Source organism: Lactuca sativa, chromosome 6, assembly GCF_002870075.4.
Source record: "Lactuca sativa cultivar Salinas chromosome 6, Lsat_Salinas_v11, whole genome shotgun sequence".
In the NCBI taxonomy this organism is placed as follows: domain Eukaryota; kingdom Viridiplantae; phylum Streptophyta; class Magnoliopsida; order Asterales; family Asteraceae; genus Lactuca; species Lactuca sativa.
Genome location: NC_056628.2, coordinates 125,630,763 through 125,651,688, shown reverse-complemented (window position 1 = coordinate 125,651,688; position 20,926 = coordinate 125,630,763). Strand labels below are relative to the sequence as shown.

Sequence of the window (20,926 nt, the reverse complement as noted above, 5' to 3'; positions counted from 1 at the left end):
GTATTCTCAGGTAACAGGTAAGCGGAAGAGTAATATGAAGTAATGTTAGGATGTATGTTGTTAAAAGCACTCAAACAGTTTATGTTAGGAATGTGTAATGTTAAAACAATGTACTTGATGTGAACAATCCCAGTTGTAATATATTGATGCATGGTGACGTTTATGTTATGATTCATGTATATTCATTGTGATAATATTCAATTAAAGTCACGTGAGCCCTCAGACGTTTCCGTCGTCTGGTTCGAGGGTGTGACAACAGGTCAGGAACCTTTCCACATACCAAACGATCTCTCGCTTCATGCACGGCCACCAGTAACTCAAACACAAATCTCGGTACATCTTGATGCCCCCCGGATGAATAGAAAAGTGGGATTTATGAGCCTCCACCCAAACGATCTGTCTGACCCCAACAGACATCGGAACCCAGACCCAACCACAACGGGTCAACAATCCCCTACTATCCAGCACAAATTGAGTGTTTTCACCCTTAATCCTCTCCATTTTCCAATTCTTCCTACGCATACCCTCTGCCTGAGCTTCCCTCAGTAAGACCACGAGTGGGGTATCTACTGATATCCTCATGCATGCTACTGAAATAAAAGGTTCGGCTGTCTTGCGACTCAGACCATCTGCGACCATGTTCGCTTTACCAGGGTGGTAAAGGATCTCACAGTCGGTTGATCCATAATATATCTCAAGCTCTTGTGATCTGTGAAACTGGTGCAGCAGACCCCATAGAGATAATGTCTCTAAATTTTGAGAGTGAATACCACTGCTCCCAGCTTCAGATCATGCATGGGGTATCTCACCTCGTGCGGCTTCAGCTGCCGCGAAGCGTAGGCTTTCAATCTTCCTCTCTGCATGAGGACCGCTCCCAGACCTGTGATGGATGCATCACAGTATACCACAAAGTTATTTTTCCCTTCAGGAAGGGTCAAATCTGGAGTCTCGCATAAACGCTACCTGAGGGTCTCAAACGCCCTCTGCTGCTCAGGGCCCCACCGAAAATCCACCCCTTCCTATTTAAACGAGTGAGAGGTACCGCAATCTTGGATAAATCTTGAATAAACCTCCGGTAGTACCCTACCAAACCCAAAAAGCTCCTGATATCCGAGGGAGATTTCGGAACCTCCCACTGCATAACTACCTCGATTTTGGCCGGATCAACCAAAATCTCATCCTGGTTAACGAGATGCCCCAGGAACTAGACCTCTCGTAACCAAAACTCGCACTTTGAGAACTTGGCATAAAGCCATTCTCGCCTCAAAACCCCCAATAACTCCCGCAGATGCTCCTCGTGTTGTTCTCGAGTCTTAGAATACACCAAGATATCATCAATGAACACAATGACCGAGCGATCGAGCATCGGTCTGCAGACCCAATTCATCAGGTCCATAAATATCGTCGGCGCATTGGTGAGCCCAAATGGCATCACCACAAACTCATAATGCCCATACCGTGTCTTGAACGCAGTCTTTTCCACATCTTCATCCCTTATCCTGACCCGATGGTACCTGGACCTCAAATCAATATTGGAGAACCATGATGCCCCCTACAACTGATTGAATAGGTCATCTATCATGGGGAGTGGGTAACGGTTCTTCACCGTCAACTTGTTCAACTCCCTGTAGTCTATGCACATCCGGTGTGATCCATCCTTCTTCTTTACGAAGAGTATCAGCGCTCCCCATGGAGAACTGCTAGGTAGAATGAACTGTTTGCCTAGCAGCTCCTGCAGCTAGGATGACAACTCCTGCATCTCAGGCGGTGCCAATCAGTACGGCGCCTTAGCGACAGGGGCCGCACCTGGCACTAGGTCGATCCTGAATTTGACCTACCTCTTCGGAGGCACTCCGGGTAACTCCTCTGGAAAAACGTCAGCAAACTCCTTGACCATTGGAACCTCTGCAACTGAAAGTTGATCGCTGACCCGTGTTTCCACCACATATGCTAGATAACCTGCACACCCGTGCTGAATATATTGTCGAGCCCTGGTGGCTGAACAAAAGCCTGATCTCACTCTGGTGCCCTCGCCATAAACAATCAGTTCTCCCCCACTTGGGGTTCGAACTACTACCTGCTGACCCTCGCCATCAATCAGGGCACCAAATTGACTGAGCCAATCCATCCCCACAATCATGCATACATCCTGCATGGGGATCGGAACCAGGTCTATTGGAAAAGACACTCTGAATATCTTCAACTCACATCCTCGGTAGACCGAGGAAGTAGAAACTTCGTGTTCGTTGGCGATAGAGACTTGCAACAGACACTCTAGCTCACCTACCGGCACACTGAACTCCCTGCTAAACGTCTGAGATACAAATGGCCGACTCGCCCCCGATTCAAATAAAACCAAAGCAGGAAAGGAGTTTACTAAAAACGTACCTAAGCACAGTTAAGATAGATAAGCATAACACATATATAATAAATGAGATAAAAGGATAGAAACATACTAGCAACCACATCCGGTGTTGCCCTGGCCTCCTCTGTTGTGAGCTGAAAAGCACGCCCCTGAGTCTTCGGGGGTTCTGCCCTACCTGTCCTCCCATCCGTAATCCTCAATGTAGTTGGAGCGGGAGCCTGTGACGGCTTAGCGGCAAGCAACGGACAATTGGCCTTCAAGTGGCCAACCTGATCACAGTGATAACATAACCTCATACTCGAAACCGTGGTGGGCTAGCGACAATCCTTTGTATAATGCCCATCCTTGCCACACGTGTGGCATCCACTACTCGCTCGACAAACTCCAGAATGGCCCTTGCCGCACTTCCCACAAAGGCGGCTCTACTGGCTCCCAACCCTAGAATCAGCGGTCTTAGGCCGCTTCGACATCAGCTGAGACTGTGTCGTAGCCTGCCATTGTTCCCTCGTCTGCAACTCAATCTCCAACTCACGCCGCCTAGCAGCCTCCTGCAACTCCAGAAGAGTATCGCATCGTTGTGTGGCAACAAACTGACGAATGCCAGTCTTGAGCATGCTCAGATAACGAGTCATATGAGCCTGCTCCGAGGCAAACTTCGGGCAGAACATTGCCCTCTCCGTGAACATCCGGGTGATCTCCGTCACTGACTCTCCATCCTGTCTCAAACTCAAAAACTCCTGAGCCAATCTTTCCCGATCAACCCAGGGAATGAATCGAGCGCGGAACATATCCCTGAATTGCTCCCAAGTAACAACAGCTCTCTGATCATCAGTATATGACCCAGTCGTAAACCTCCATCAGTCCTTGGCCCCGGACCTTAGCAGGTTCAGAGCACACCTGACCTTCTGGTTAGTAGGACATGAGCAAGTAAAGTAACATCCCCCAATATCTGAGATCCATCTCATAGCCTTGATGGGATCCTGCGTCCCATCAAAAGTAGGGGGCTTCGTATTATCGAAGTCTCTGTACTGAAAACCCCTACTAGCTCCTCCCCCTGCCACGGATACAGCTGATGCAGCTGCTGCGGTAGCCGTCTTTGCAAGGGCTGCGTAGCGCTCATCGAAGTACTCAACCATTTCGGTCTTAATAGACCCAAACATCTCCGACAGCTATGCCCGGAACATAACAGCAACCTCATCCTGTAGGATCTCTCAGATCCTGGCATCCAACTCCTTTGTACCCATCCACACCACAGGCTCAGGTGCTGCTGGCCCCTCCTGGCCTCAGTCTCCTGATCCTGATCCTGAACCAGATCCCGTCACAAAGCGCCTCGTCATCTCCATTCTGAAACAAACCAAACGATATTAGATAATTCTCATAATAACTGGGAACCAATTCCCGACTATACCCTAGGGATTGTGACTTCCTTGCTACGCGTGTGGGTCTTGTGCTTTCAGTAGTACGGGCCCATACTACCTTCCACACCTACCCACATACGGGATTCATTACTCGTTTAGTGGTTTAACACTATAATGCTTATCAATACGTTCACATACATCTCACAAACATGTATACATACACATATACACGTACAAATATATCACAACTCATTCATGTATATAAATATACATATACAAACATAATCCATCAGAAGTTGGTGAAAAGTATAGGCATTACAATGTTAAACTATGAAATGAGTACTTGATCCTGAAGGAGCACACGACTTTATGAACGATATTAATAGCTATAGGTTGGTGAAAATATAGATAATCATGTATAGTAGAGGTGTGAAAAAAACGAAGCGAAAAAAACGACGTTTGGTGCCTGAAAAATCAAAAATAAGAAAATTTTGTAGCTAATCCGTAGCTACTTAGCTACAGATTAGCTACGGAATTCAAACGGAAAGCATACTCCGTAACTAATCCGTAAATAAATAGTATATGTAGGTATCCCGTAGTCATTCCGTAGCTAATTAGCTACGGAATAGCTACAGAATCTGTAGCTATTATGTACCCATTCCGTAGCTAATTAGCTACGGAATAGCTACGGACTGACGTCCGTAGCTATGTCGTAGCTATTCTGTAGCTATTCTGCTACTAAATTAGGGCATCCCATTCTGTAGCTACGGAAATTTTCCGTAGCTATTTTCCGAAGGGCTTCCCACCCATTCATTGGGTTTTACGTGAGGGAAAGAAAAAGAAGGAAAATAAAGGTATGATCCACAAAAATAAGGAAATTTTCTCTCACTCTCTCACTCTTTCCGGTCTAATAATGATTTTGAAAGTTGACCGGTAATGGTAAACATGGGCACATCAGCACATGGCTGCCATGTTAGCACCAGTACTACAGAAGTACACTGTAGGCTTCATTTTTTTTCCTAATTCACAATAATAATAAGCATATTAAAATGCTCTAAAGGACCGGATATGTTACATGCCAAATAATTACGTACTTTTTTTTTTGGAAAAGGGCGAATATTATAAAGTCCACATCAAGGAGATGAGGAGGAAAATATAAAACAGTACAAGTAGAGTATGAAGGAAAGAAAACAGAAAAAAAAATCATTACGTACTATTAATTAGCAATATTCAATACCAAAACCCAAAGAAATTATTGTAATCGTGTTGGGTCACATCCCTCCCTTAAATATAAAAATATATAATGGGCACATTAAACATGTATATTAATTTCTTATCTTATCTAGTTATCTTAATATTAAATCAGTAATCTGATGATATTCATGTAAATGCTATAAATCGATATGTTTCCCAACATCTCGACTGGCATGCAGGAAGCTGCTAAATGAATAGAACAAAGAAAATAATGATAATTAAAACAATACAGATTGGTGATTATCATTTTTATTATTCTTAGCCGAAAAAGTTCCATGGCAACGGACCAAACAAGTAGAAAGATCATGTAAGTTAAACTCATTAACAATAATGCGTCATAAACTAAGAAGCTAATGGTTATCAAATATATCTTTTGAGTTGGCTACTCCTATATATATCCCATGCCATCTCAAGAAAGACGAGATAAACTGGTTAATCTTCCTTGGAATCAAGTGTTAATTAATGTTCCATTATTTTTACTTCAGTTGAACTCACCATGAATTCCTCGATTGTTCACAAGTTGCATGGACAGTTCTTCTTTAGCTGTTGATCAGAGTTGACAAGAACGTGTGTCATTTGTTTTTGTAAGGTAAAAACTCTTCTTCTGCGCTTTCAAGTGCTTTCAGTTTGACGGGATTTTGTTGGTTAATCATATAGGATAATCAGCACTATAAGAAAATCCAAAACCATCGCCTTAATTAAAAATAATATTGCTGGTGGTGGAATTAAAACTAAACTAGCATCATGTTCTTATCATGATTCGTTGTTGAAGCTCAGTAATCTAGTAGTGAAAGGTTTAAACTTCTTTATGTTTTTATTTAACTACAACTACTATATGTCACTCGATGTCTAGAAGCTTATCATTAAGGCGGTGTTTGGAAAACTTATTAGCTTATTAACGGTTTCACACGTTATAATCTTAAAAAATGTTTGGATAAAAATAGTTCATGGCAAACGGCTAATAACCCATTTTTGTTAACTTTTTCTAACTTATTCCCATTTTTGTTAACTTTTTCTAACTTATTAGGTTATAAGCCAATAAGTTAAGATAAACTAAAAATAATAGGCTTTTTTACCAAACACCCCTAAATCGTCTTCATCAACGCCATACTAACTTTTGTTATTTGTTTGACGCGAGCTTTTCAATTATCTTATGTATTCAATATAAATATAATGTTCTACCATGGCAAGTGCTTTATTATTTGTAATATATATTAATCTTTTATATTTCTTATACTTAGCTTTTAGTAATAAAAACATTTGTATAACTATTTTTGCCAAACATTTGTATGTACAAAAATAAAACTTACACCCACCTTCTTTCTAGCTACTGCTTACCAACTATTTTCTATAAATTAACATACTATAAATCAATAATATAATTAATTAACTTCTCGAGTTGTGGAGCATTATTTTTCCTTTGACCTCATTGTTGTTGATACTTCGCAATGGAGTCCCGTTTGAGGTTAGGACTGCAGGGCTCGAGCCACATCAATGGTGCTCAGATAATTATGTCTGCGGTGTAGATCAGCAATGCACGCTGGTCCAGAAACCCGTTTCGTTAATGACGTTTTTTGGGTTTCGCCTGATTAACGGTTTTTAGTTCAACTTGTCATTATAAATAGATCTTCATGTACCTCTATATTATATGCAGAAAGCGTGTGTATGATGGATACGACTAATAAAATCCCACTCTAGTACGTCCATGGATTACCTATATAACACTTTGCTCGTGTGTTGCGATGTGCTTTTATGATTTTTGATCCTTACATAATTAAACCAACTTGATAAATAAAATATAAACCATATAATAATTAGTGAAATAAAATAATGAAGCAATATAAAAAGTAAATTAATGAGAGCAACTTATCATCTTCGCAAACAGAATCTCGAAATATTAAACGAATTCAAGTAGTGTTCTTAGTCTAGATGGTTGTTATATATATATATATATATATATATATGGGTTGAGTTATAGTGAAAACTAAAAAATGTTTGAGAACTTGCGAACCATCTGCGTGCAGTTGAAAAAATATGCATCCGTAGTCAATATGACTACGGACAATCATATGAATTGTGGACGCAGCTATAAATGCATGCATATATATGCATCAGCAATCGTATGAACTGCGGACGCATATATGCATGCATGCGTCAGCAGTCATGGACTGCGGACGCAGATATGCATACATTAGCAGTGCATATATATATATATATATATATATATATATATATATATATATATATATATATATATATATATATATATATATATATATATATATATATATATGTTGTTCTTGGTCGTTTCTCTTGTAGCCCAAATCGAAGTTGATATATACATCATTTGGGGAGGTTTTTTCACTGAATAATGACTGGTGCTACGGGAGACATGAAACCATAAGAAGGTATCAAATCAACAAAAGAAGCTCCAGAAATGTCTGAGAAAACGAAGGATTCAGTTAAAGAAAAGAAGCAAACAACTGACGTAGTTCCATATCACAAGCTTTTTGCCTTTGCTGACTACACAGATTATGTACTAATGGTGGTGGGGACAATTACTGCGATCGGAGGTGGAATCAATATGCCTCTCCAGACATTGTTATTTGGGGAGCTAATTGACACATTTGGAGGCACTACAGATAAAAACGCCATTGTTCATGAAGTTTCCAAGGTAGATCGTATCTCAATGCTAATGCCCAGTTTCATATATTAAAACAACTTGGACCTTTATGTACTATATATCTAGTTTATCAAGTCATTACTTGCTATGACAAATTAACAAGTGCATTAGCTCTCTAACTCATAAATAATTTCCAGGTATCCCTCAAATATGTCTACTTGGCTTTGGGGTCAGGAGCTGCAGCATTTTTTCGTAAGCTTATAATTAACATCAAAACTGATTTTATTACATGGATCAAAAACTATACATACTTTCTAGGGCTACTCCAATGATGAGTGATCGAGATTGAGTCTTTGTCCCTTTTTTTTGGGGTGTGATAAAAAAATAGCAATCTTTGTCCCATTGAAATCATTCCTAGTCTAATCCCAATGCACAACAAAAGCAATACAATGGGTCTATTTTGTCTACCAAACAAAGATAACAGATTGCTTGATTACTAGGTTTTGAGCATCTAACCAAGAACCCACATATGTCACTCTGTAGAGGTAGTTTGCTGGATGGTCACTGGTGAGAGACAGGCTGCACGTATCAGAAGTATATACTTGAAAACATTGTTGAGACAAGATGTGGGATTTTTTGATCAAGAAAACAAGACTGGAGAAATTATTGAACGCATGTCTAGTGATACAGTTATTATTCAGGATGCTATGGGAGAAAAGGTACTAATGTAACTAATGTCTCAATGTGATGCACATCAAAAGTAGTATAACTTGTAATATCATGTCTTGTGTGTAACAAGAAGGACCATACAATTTATATCTACTTTATGATCTGATATAACTTTAGAAGTTAACCCGTCTCACTTTTAGGTCGGAACTTTCATACAACTGGCTTCAACATTCTTTGGAGGATTTATGATTGCGTTTTCAAAGGGGTGGCTTCTTTCCATTGTGTTGTTATCTTCGATTCCTCTTCTTGTGATCTCAGCAGCCTTTATGATTGTTGTGATGGAAAAGCTAAAGTCTAAGGGCCAAACTGCTTATTCTCTTGGTGCAACTGTAGTTGAACAGACAATCAGCTCTATCAGAACCGTGAGAATTTGTTTATCTTAGCATATCCTACATTCATTTTTTCTATTACAGAATTGTATATGAACGTTTTTTATTAAGGTATTACACTTTGAAAAATCAATCTAACCAGTTATAGCGTTGTGCTTTCACTTTATCTTCTTGTTAGGACATTACACTTTGAAAAATCTACCCAACTATACCAATGATATTGCTTTGTATTTGGATGACATTGCTATAATTCGATAGATTTCTTGCACTACAATGGTGTAATACGATGAAATGAAAGTATGATGCTAAAATAAACATGTGTATGAAACTTTGTTGTTATTTCTTGTATGTAACCTTTTTATAAATTCTGATTTTGATATGACTTTTTATAACTACAGGTTGCATCATTCACAGGGGAGAAGCAAGCCATTGCCAAATATGATAAGTCTTTAAAGAAAGCTTACAGGGCTGGGGTGCAAGAGGGTTTGGTTGCTGGAATCGGTTCTGGTATATTTATGTTGTGTGTATTCTGTTGCTACTCTTTGGCCATATGGTATGGTGGCAGATTGATTATAGAAAAAGGATATACAGGCGGACAGGTTATAAACATCATGACTGTGATCTTCTTAAGCTCTTTGTAAGTGCTTTTTCAGGTTTTCGAAATAGTTCTCATGATCATGGACATAACTTTTCATTTAAGGACCTTATTTCATGCTTTACTAGTAAAGTAATGGAAGAAAATTTGTAAAGTAATCGGTTTTCGAAATAATATAGAATCCTACATTCATTTCATCCCATTAGCCGAATATAGCAATGTTATCCGAATTCAAAAAAAACTTTATTTGCTGTAATTGGGTAGATTTTTCAAGATACAATGAGTGGGAAGAATCACCATTAACCCTTTAGGTTAAATGCAAGAATTAGCAACCTACTTTTCATCTTGTCAATTGCGACGTTGTACATTGAAAACGCTAACCAAGTATAGCAATGTCTTCCAAACACCAAGCAATGCTTTAAATTTTGGTAGATTTTTCAAATTACAATGCCCTAGTAAGAAAACGAATATATTGAAAGTGTATAGCTAGGTAGACCTTTCATAGTATCGGAAAAAATGGAAAATACAATGAGAGTGAAAGTAGGATGTTGTAATAAACAAATAAACAAAAAATACACTGCTATTTTTTACATTTAGCCTAACCCTTTTGTAGACTTGGTTCTTAATAGTTCTATCTTTGGCATGATTTTTTTTACTAGTTTTCTTTCAATTTTTCCTCATAAAACTTCTTAATCAGTTCTTTAGGGCAGGCTTCACCATGCATGACTGCATTTGCCTCTGGAAGAGTTGCAGCATTTAAACTATTTCAGGTGATAGATCGGAAGTCAGAAATTGATCCTTATGACACTAGTGGCAAGAAACTTAATGACATTCGTGGTGATATTGAGCTCCAGAATATTGTTTTTAGTTATCCATCCAGACCCGAGGAGCCTATTTTTAACGGGTTTTCTCTGAGGATACCAAGTGGCACAACCACGGCTTTAGTGGGACAAAGTGGAAGTGGGAAATCGACAGTAATTAGCCTAATAGAGAGGTTTTATGACCCTCAAGGAGGAAAAGTTATTATTGATGCTATTAATATCAAAGAGTATAACGTAAGATGGCTAAGAGGAAAGATTAGTCTCGTGAGCCAAGAACCTGTTTTGTTTAGTTCAAGTATTAAAGAGAATATTGCTTATGGGAAAGATGGTGCAACAGTTAAAGAAATCAAAGCGGCTGCTAAACTCGCAAATGCTGCCAAATTTATCAAAAAATTCCCTAAGGTTGAATTTCATACACTACTAGAACAATGACTACACAGAATTAGCAACGAAAATAATCTACATAGGGAAAAAAAAGACTAGAACTTTTTAAAAGTAGCGACAGATTGGCGCTGGATTTCAATCCTTAACTAATCTGTCGCACAGTTCCAACATCATCAATGGAATTGGATAAATGAATAAATGAAAAAAGTTATTGAAGCATGCTATATGTTAACAATAAATAGAACAAATACAAACAGGTAATGAAGTTTTTATTTATCACTTCTCTTAAAAATTCTACTAAAATATCAAAAAAGTTATGAAATAGAATGCTATAAAATTCTCAAAAGAAAATTATATTTAAAACATAGTTTTAGTTATTTTAGAATACAAATAATTAGTTTAATTAAAGTTTTGATTTTTTTTTTTTGGAACAATGGTCTTATATGGAGGTCATAAAACAAAATTTAGATTGTAACTATAATATATCGTCTAATTGCATTCAAGATTGGAAAATAAACATATTCCTCATAATCAAATTTTCACCCCAGAGAAAATAATCACATTCCTTGAAAAATGATCCATACCTTAGTTACCTAAATCATTTTGTATTGGTCAAATGCATACAGGGACTCGATACAATGGTGGGTGATCATGGAACTCATATGTCAGGAGGACAAAAGCAAAGAATAGCCATAGCTCGGGCAATCTTGAAAGACCCAAGGATTTTACTACTAGATGAAGCTACAAGTGCTCTTGATGCAAAATCCGAAAGGGTTGTTCAAGAAGCGCTCAATAGAATCATGGTTAACCGAACTACTATCATTGTAGCCCATCGATTGAGCACTATACAAAATTCTGATGTAATTGCCGTTATTCACAATGGGAAGATTGTTGAGAAAGGTCCTCTTATCTAACCTTGTTTTCATCATATTTTCTGGTTCCATGATTACATTTTTACAAAATCCATCACATGTGTATTATAGCATGACCCTTATTATTTTAAAACTTAATACCATAAAGTTTTTAGTTTTATGCAACACATAGCAATGCGGTTTTATTAAGTTCCTTTTTGTGCATTGTACCCTTAATTTCTTTCTATTAAAAAATTGTAATTTTAAAAAATCCACCCAATTATAGCAATGTCATCCAAAAAATAGGTATAATTGGATATATTTTTTGATGTATAACATTATGATAAAAAAATTAAAATAATAATAATAATAATAATAATAATAATTAAAAAAAACTGAAAGTACACTAGTATAATGAGATATATTTTCATAGCACGATGCTTCTATAAGAAAAACATTAAATTTTCAGTTTTTTAATATAATGAAAAGAAGCTACTATGCTATAATAGACAACCACATGAAAATACGTTGTTATCTCTTGCATGTAGCCCAATGTGTGATATAGTTATGTATTTTCATTGATTGTTTATTATATCATCCTACTTTCACTTCTTCTTATTACATCATTTTACTTGAAACCCTACCAAACTATAACAATGTCAACTAAATACAAAACAATTTTCAATGCTTCATCTGGATAGATTTTTCAAATTATAACATCCTCATAAAAAAACTGAAAGTTCAATTCTATTCTTTGCTTTCATTTCTTACGTTCACATCTTGTTTAATCAAGTAGGTTCACACTCTTTGCTTTTAAAAGATCCTGACGGTGCATACTCCCAACTTATACGATTGCAAGAACTCACCAAACAATCACAAAATCAAGACAAGGATGATCAAGAATTGCCCAAGATTACCATGGCCTCTGCAACACATTCAAGCAGACATATTTCTGTCTCAAGATCCATAGCTCATAAATCATCTAATCTTAGTAATAGTAATCATCACTCATTTAACATACCCTCTACTGATTTCAAGGAACCAATACACAATAATCAAACCGATTCTTCCCTTTTACGCTTGGCTTATCTGAACAAGCCTGAATTCCCATTGATCCTACTAGGTTCCATAGCCGCTCTAGTTAATGGAGCAACTTTACCTATTTTTGGTTATCTTCTTTCGAGTATTATAAAGACATTTTTTGAGCCCGCTCATAAACTTCGAAAGGATTCGGAGTTTTGGGCATTGATGCTTCTTGTTCTTGGGTTTGCAAGTTTAATAGCGACACCACTTAGAATGTATTTTTATGGTGTTGCTGGTTGTAAACTGATACGAAGAATCCGATTAAAATGTTTCAAAAAACTGGTTCAAATGGAGATAAGTTGGTTTGATAAGTTAGAAAATTCGAGCGGTTTGATTGGGGCAAAGTTGTCTTCAGATGCTGTATCAGTGCGAGGTTTATTTGGGGATACGCTTTCTTTACTTGTTCAGAACACCGCCACTGCTGGTTGCGGTTTAATAATCGCGTTTCTTGCAAATTGGCAGTTGGCTCTTATAGTCTTGTTATTGTTACCACTAATTGGCCTTAACGGGTATCTTCAATTAAAATTCATTACAGGATTCACTGCTGATACGAAGGTGAGCTATTTTTTCATAAAAGCAACCTACTTTACTTTCACCATATATACAAATATACTTACTTTTTACTCAGAATAGCAATCTACTCATACATTTTACTCATAATAGCAACACAGAGTATACTTTATGTTTTACCAATACTAGTAGCATACTCATATTTTGCAACCAATATTGGAATACTTTATTTGTGACATATTGCTTATATCAATAGAAGAATTTTAAGTATGTTGCTATTACAGTTAAGTAATTATAATTACATTGCTATTATAGGTTACATAATGCTATTTTCAGTAAAAAGTTAAAACTTAATAGTAAGTCGTTCCTTTTGCATTAAGTTGTTTAAAGACACATATCTATGTTATTGGATTAAAAAAATGTTTTCTTTTTTACCATTAACTATTGTTCGGATTAATGATGTCTTAAAATATTGGGAAAGTGACAACATATTTAGGGAAGTGGAGGGAAAAATAGAGGTTGAGTTGAGTAGTTTCTTTGAAAAAAAAAAAGAAAAAAAGGCAACCTACTTGTATTTATTTATGTATTTTAGCATCATACTTCCATTTCTTTCTATAACAGCATTGTACATTCAAAAAAAATATTAAGGAGTTACACTATAAAATATCTTCCCAATTATAGCAGCATTCACTTTCAATCTTTTTTTTTATTATGACATTACACTTTAAAAATCCACTCAATCATAACACTAAAAATTGGTTTCTATTTGGATAACATTCCTATACCTTATTAGATTTTTACAAGGTGCAATGTATAATAGAATAAATAAAAGTAGGATGCTATAACAAACAAATCAGCGAAACTATGTTACTATTTTTTTCTATATAACAAAAATGAAAACTAGTAAAATGGAAATAACATATATATGACGTAAACTTGTATTGGTTTCAGAAACTATACGAGGATGCAAGTCAAGTTGCAAGTGATGCAGTTGGAAGCATTAGAACAGTTGCTGCTTTTTGTGCAGAAGAGAAGGTGATGAAAGTATATGAAAAGAAATGTGAAAAACCTCAAAAAGCAGGAATCCAACAAGGTTTAGTTAGTGGTGCTGGATTTGGCATGTCTATGTTATTGTTATATTTAGTATATGCAATCAGCTTTTATATCGGAGCTCGCTTTGTTGAAGCCGGAAAGACTACATTCCCTAAAGTATTCCAGGTAAACCGAGTTGACTTATTTTTCAAGCTTCCCATCTCTTTTGAGGTGGTTGGTTGGTGATACTTAGAAACCGGATATTCCATCACAATTGCGACAGTAAACCGTCACTAATTTGCTGCTAAAGGAAACTAGCAATGGATTTTTCTGTGATTTATATATACACATTTTGTTAGTTAATTAGTAGTGATGTGGTACAAATTTGTTTTGCTATTTGAAGGTGTTTTTGGGGTTGAGTATGGCAGCAATGGGTGTTTCTCAATCAGGATCCTTTGTTCCAGATTCTGGAAAAGCCAAGACTGCTTCGGCTTCAATTTTTGCTCTTCTAGACCAAAAATCAAAAATCGACTATACTGATGAGTCCGGAACTACATTAAAAAATGTGAAGGGGGGTATCAAGTTTAGTCATGTCACTTTTAGTTATCCTGCTAGACCCGGCATTCAAATCTTCAAAGACCTTTGTTTGACCATTCGTTCAGGCCAGGTAGCCTCTTTATCATCCTATAGTACTGTTGTATGAACTGTTGAACACGACTCTTTTATATGGGAAACAATAAGACTTTTATTAAGACACTTAAGGAGAACTTACACTTTGTGAGACTACTACACACTTTGCTTTCTTTGAGGCTTTCTTGGATGGTTTGGAGCAAATGAGCTCCATACCTATTTATAGGCCTCTTAGGAAGGTTCTAGATACTAGCATACACTTACTACATACTAGATAACTCTAGAACTATCTAACATACTCTGCATGCTTCCATATGTTTCTAGAACGTTCTACCATGTTCTGGAGAGGTCTAGGTTGCTCCAGTGTCTTCTAGAATGATCCATATCCTTCCAGGGTCTTCCATGTCGTTCTAGAGTATTCTAGACTCTTCCGGTATATTCCAGAGTCTTCCATAGTCTTCCATAATGTTCTAGAATCTTCTAGAGCATTCTAGAACAAGCTAAAGTCTTCTAAATAATATTTGTTTTATTGGGCTAGTGATGATCTTTAACACTCCCCCTCAACACTAGCCCTCATTCTTCGTACCATGTTAAGCTGACAGCGAAAACCTTCACATTTTCCAGTACTTAGCCCTTTGGTGAACAAGTCTGCTATTTGGTCATCGGTCTTGATCTGCCGCATCTCAATTTCTTCCATCAAGACTTTTTCTCTGATAAAGTGATAATGCACTTCCACATGCTTTGTTCTAGCATGAAATACTGGATTTTCTGCCAGCCGAATTGCAGATTGGTTGTCACAGTGAAGTGGTACTGCATAGTCAACTTTTTGATGTAAGTCCTCCATTAGGAGTACCAACCATGTACTTCCTTGAGCTGCTACGGCCGCTGCTTTGTACTCCGCTTCCATGGTTGACAATGATACTGTTGGTTGTCTTTTACTACACCATGATATTGGTCCCGACCCAAGCTTGAACACATACCCAGTGGTTGATCTTCGGGTATCATGGTCTCCTGCATAGTCAGCATCACAATATCCAACCAACTTGCAGTCTTCTCCTCTTTTATACAAGAGACCATAGTCAATTGTACCTTTGACATATCTCAAGATCCGTCGGGCAGCATCCAAATGAGGTTTCTTCGGACTTTGCATGTATCGACTCATAACTCCAACTGCATAAGCAATGTCAGGCCGAGATAAAGTTAGGTAGATAAGACTACCTACTAGTTGTCGATACATCGTTCCATCATCCAACTCTTTTCCTTCATGAGCACATATCTTGGAATTTTGCTCTATTGGTGTTGATATTGGCTTACACTCCAACATGCCAAACTTTTGAAGTATATCTCTTGTATACTTTTGTTGGCAGAGGAACAACCCTTCCTTTGTACGATCAACTTCTAACCCCAAGAAGTGTTTAAGCTCCCCCAGCTCTTTCATTTGGAATCGCACCGATAGATTTTCTCTTGTTTGATGGATTTCTCTTTCGTCATCCCCGGTGATGATCAAGTCATCCACATAAACCAACACAATTGCCAACTTTCCTTCTTTTTCTTTGACGAACAGGCTTGAGTCTGCATGTGCAACTGAATAACCACTTCGGGTAAGAAATTCAGCAATCTTACCATACCAGGCTCTTGGTGCCTGCTTCAATCCGTAAAGAGCTTTTCTCAGCTTGCACACATGAGTGGGATTAACTGCATCCTCAAATCCCTTTGGTTGGTTCATGTAGATCTCCCGATCTAATTCTCCATGCAAGAAAGCATTCTTCACATCCATCTGCCATAATTTCCAGTCTTTACTAGCCGCAAGAGCTAGCAGCACCCGTACAGTAGTTATCTTCGCCACTGGACTAAATGTTTCATCATAGTCCAGTCCATATTGTTGTGAGAACCCTCGAGCCACCAAACGAGCCTTGTATCTTTCAATTGATCCATCTGTGCATCGTTTTAATTTATAAACCCACTTGCAGGAAATCGGTTTTATATCTCTTGGTCTTGGTACCAGTTCCCACGTTTGATTCTGCTTTAAGGCTGTAACTTCTTCTTCCATTGCCTTCTGCCATGCTTTATTCTTAACTACTTCTTCATATGTCTCCGGCTCTTTAACACCGTCTTCTAAAATGGCCGCATTAGCATACTTGGGATTAGGCTTTCGGATTCTTTCCGTCCTTCGAAGTTGTGGAGGCGGCGGCTCCTTTTCACCGGCATCACTTGTTTGAGTTACTTCTTGCTCAATGACATCAGTGTCGCTCGGATCTTCAGGTGTATCAACACTTGACCAAATATGTGCAGTTTGCTCCCCTATCTTTTGTTTTAAAACTTCTTCAATATTTTCCGAGTCTGGTAGTACTTTCTTCTCTGAGGACCACCATGAAGATGCTTCATCGAACACTACATCTCTTGAAGTGTAGCATCTTCCACTTGTTGGATCACAACATCTCCACCCTTTTCTTTGATTGTCGTATCCAACAAATATACACCTGACTGCTTTCTTGTCAAACTTGCTACGTAAATGACTAGGCACAAATACGTAGCAAACGCAGCCAAATACTCGGAAGTAGCTAACAGTAGGTTTCATGTTCCATAGTGTCTCAAATGGTGAGATGAAACCTAACCTTGGTTGGGGAAGTTTATTGATCACATGGGCAGCAGTTTGCATTGCTTCAGCCCAAAATCTTCCTGGGACATTCTTCGCATGTAGCATGCTTCGACAAATTTCTGCAAGATGTCGATTCTTTCTCTCAGCTACACCATTTTGTTGAGGTGTGTTGGCACATGTGAATTGATGACGTATACCACATTCTTTTAGATAGCGATTGAATTCTTCTGAGGTGTATTCTCCTCCATTGTCTGAGCGTAGACACCGAATCTTCTTTCTCACTTCTCCTTCAACCGTTGTCTTGAATTCTAGAAACTTTGAGAATGTTTCAGATTTTTCTTTCATGAAGAAAACCCACACATATCTCGAATAATCATCAATGAACGTCACCATGTACCGCATCCCGCTAACTGATGTCTGCTTGACTGGACCGAACACATCTGAGTGAATTAACTCTAGTGGCTTCTTTGCTCTAAAATTTGACTCCTTGTATGGTAATTGATGAGCTTTACCATACTGACATCCAGCACAAACAACATCTGTTTTAACTTCAAGTTGAGGTAAGCCATTGAGCATGGATTTCTCCATTATTACCTTCAACTTGTGATAACCAACATGTCCCAGCCGTGCATGCCATAGATCTGCTGTCTCATTCTTACGAGTCTTATCTACATAGGCAGACTCTGCGGAGAGCACATAAACGGACTCCACTCTTCGTCCTTCCATTGTTGGCGTTTCTGATATTTTAAGATCTCGATAGACCTTCACATCTTGTGGGCCAAACAAGACGTAGTTGCCTGACGATGTTAGTTGCGATACTGACAACAAGTTCTTCTTCATACCTGGCACGTGATACACATTATGTAGTGACACCATGTCAGATTTATTACCAGGCATGATCGTCGTTTTTCCAATTTGAGCAATTGGAAGTCGTGCATTGTTGGCTGTAAGTACCATGCGACTCCCTTTGTACTCCTTCACGTCTTGTAGTTTGTTCTGATCGCCAGTCATGTGATTGGAGCATCCTGAATCAATGATCCAGTCATTTTCATAGTTGATACGCTCTCCCATCATTGTCATGAGTGCCAACTCATTTTCTTCTATGGCACATAATGCCTCAGCATCCCATTCATCCTCTATTTCCTTTTTGGAAGTTACTACATTGCTTTCCACAGACTTTTTCTTTGACCAACAATCCTTGGACATGTGGCCCCACTTTCCACAGTTGTTGCAGTTGCCTTCGAACCTCCTCCCCCGAGAACTCTTATTGTCGGTCTTTTGAGATCTCCATGGTTGTGAGGTTCCTGGTTGACTCTTCCCTTTGTCAGCATTTTTGTATCCTTCTTTAGGAGGTGGCATAAAATTCCTCCGACTTTTACTTGTGTAGAGTGCTTCTTCTTCACTCTTCAGCGTGATGCCTCCCATTTGCTTAGCCATAGCTTCTTGGCTAGCCAGCAAATTCTCAAACTCTACAAGTGATGGTTGAGCGGGCCATCCTTGTACAGCAGTAACAAAGCTTCTATATTCCGGCCTCAGTCCATGGATAATGATCCTCTTCATTCGAGCTTCTGCAATGACGGATTGCGGATCTAGTTCAGTAATCTCCCGACATATCGACTTGACCTTGTGGAAATATTGAGCAATCGTCATGTCACGTTGTGAGATTGATAATAGCTCGTTCTCCAAAAGTTGTAGTCTCGTATCATTCTTCTTTGAGAAAAGCGTCACAAACGTATCCCAAGCTTCTTTCGGGGTGTTCTCATCCCGAATATGCTCCAACATCTCTTCTTCGATTGTGGTCTTCAAGGCAAACATTGCTTTGCCTGCTTTGATTTTCCATTTACGTAAAGCACCATTAACGTCTTCCTCTGGTGGCGTAGTTTCGCTTCCACCAACGACCTCCCATAGATCTTGTCCTTGTAAGTAGGACTTCATACATGTTTCCCACGTTTTGTAGTTGTTGTTGTTGAGTTTCTTGATTCCTCCGACTACTTGGAGATCACCCATTGTGTTGGCAGTACCTCGGTAATAACAAACAAGCTAGTTTTGATACTAAACTTGCAGAGTCACAAACTACTCACGATACAACGAGAATCACTCGTTCTCACTATCAAGAAACCTTGCTCTGATACCAGATTGTTGAACACGACTCTTTTATATGGGAAACAACAAGACTTTTATTAAGACACTTAAGGAGAACTTACACTTTGTGAGACTACTACACACTTTTCTTTCTTTGAGGCTTTCTTGGATGGTTTGGAGCAAATGAGCTCCATACCTATTTATAGGCCTCTTAGGAAGGTTCTAGATACTAGCATACACTTACTACATACTAGATAACTCTAGAACTATCTAACATACTCTGCATGCTTCCATATGTTTCTAGAACGTTCTACCATGTTTTGGAGAGGTCTACGTTGCTCCAGTGTCTTCTAGAATGATCCATATCCTTCCAGGGTCTTCCATGTCGTTCTAGAGTATTCTAGACTCTTCCGGTATATTCCAGAGTCTTCCATAGTCTTCCATAATGTTCTAGAATCTTCTAGAGCATTCTAGAACAAGCTAAAGTCTTCTAAATAATATTTGTTTTATTGGGCTAGTGATGATCTTTAACATGAACAAAGATTGTTCTCTTACTGGATAACAACAGTAAATGACAACTTTGCTCCTTGCAAAAGAAACATTGCCTAATTGTGTTTAACATTTTATTTTCAAGACTGTAGCTCTTGTTGGCGAAAGTGGAAGTGGAAAGTCAACTGTGGTTTCTTTGTTGCAAAGGTTCTATGATGTTGATTCAGGCCGAATAACTCTTGATGGAGTTGACATCCGAAAGCTAAAAGTGAGGTGGTTAAGACAGCAGATGGGTCTAGTAAGTCAAGAGCCTGTTTTGTTTAATGACACCATCCGTGCAAATATTGAGTATGGGAAGGAAGGCAATGCCACAGAGGCAGAAATCATGGCAGCTGCAGAACTAGCAAATGCCCATAAATTCATTAGCAGCCTACACCGGGTGATCCTGTTACTTTTAATTTCATTGATATTGTACTTTTGCTAATACTGTTATTGTTACATATATAAGCAAAATATAAAACGTTTCTATGTGAATTTTCAGGGGTATGATACGAATGTGGGGGAAAGAGGTATCCAATTGTCGGGAGGGCAAAAGCAAAGAGTGGCAATAGCAAGAGCAATAATAAAGGGTCCGAAGATACTATTACTAGATGAGGCCACTAGTGCTCTAGATGCTGAATCTGAAAAAGTGGTACAAGATGCACTTGATAGAGTTATTGTACATAGAACCACACTTGTTGTGGCTCATAGGTTATCCACAATCCAAGGGGCGGATGTTATTGCAGTGGTGAAAAATGGAGTCATTGCAGAGAGAGGGACACATGAGAAACTTATCAATATCAAAGATGGTATATATGCATCATTAGTTGCTTTTCATACAATTAGTGCTGCTGCTTTGTAACCATATGTTTTTAACTATTATTGTTATTTTTATATTATTGTGCTTTACATCCCCTAGTTAGTGGGGAATACCATGGTTCTTCTTCTTCGTAACCATATCCCTATTTACTGCCATGTTACTCTTATTGTTATTATTACCTTTTTAGATTATTGTTTGCAGAAATACATACACGTCAACCAAAAATTACCACCAAGGTATGGTTATTAAGTGCAAGTACACCATTCTTGTTGTTAGCTTCATGCTACCTATAAAGTATGTTCAGAGGTAAATCACCCATCAAAAAGACATTTT

The 20,926-nt window shown here is 38.2% G+C and overlaps 1 protein-coding gene across 1 annotated transcript; it reads left to right on the top strand.

Annotated features, from left to right (window-relative positions):
* The first annotated feature begins 7,399 nt into the window (after positions 1 to 7,399).
* LOC111880413 (ABC transporter B family member 21) lies at positions 7,400 to 20,635 on the top strand. Its single transcript, XM_023876841.1, has 12 exons — positions 7,400 to 7,651; positions 7,798 to 7,852; positions 8,144 to 8,319; positions 8,470 to 8,691; positions 9,057 to 9,295; positions 9,951 to 10,476; positions 11,085 to 11,358; positions 12,106 to 12,947; positions 13,854 to 14,120; positions 14,338 to 14,601; positions 19,880 to 20,173; positions 20,276 to 20,635. The coding sequence occupies exons 1-12, from the start codon at positions 7,415 to 7,417 to the stop codon at positions 20,633 to 20,635; spliced, it is 3,756 nt and encodes a 1,251-aa protein (XP_023732609.1). The 5' UTR covers positions 7,400 to 7,414.
* The last annotated feature ends 291 nt before the right edge of the window (positions 20,636 to 20,926 follow it).

Excerpts from the sequence above, each read along its gene's own strand:
- LOC111880413 (XM_023876841.1), top strand. The coding sequence starts at position 7,415 with ATGTCTGAGAAAACGAAGGATTCAGTTAAAGAAAAGAAGCAAACAACT. Across the intron at positions 8,320-8,469 it reads AGGATGCTATGGGAGAAAAG|GTCGGAACTTTCATACAACT; the intron begins GTACTAATGTAA and ends TCTCACTTTTAG. Across the intron at positions 8,692-9,056 it reads CAATCAGCTCTATCAGAACC|GTTGCATCATTCACAGGGGA; the intron begins GTGAGAATTTGT and ends TTATAACTACAG.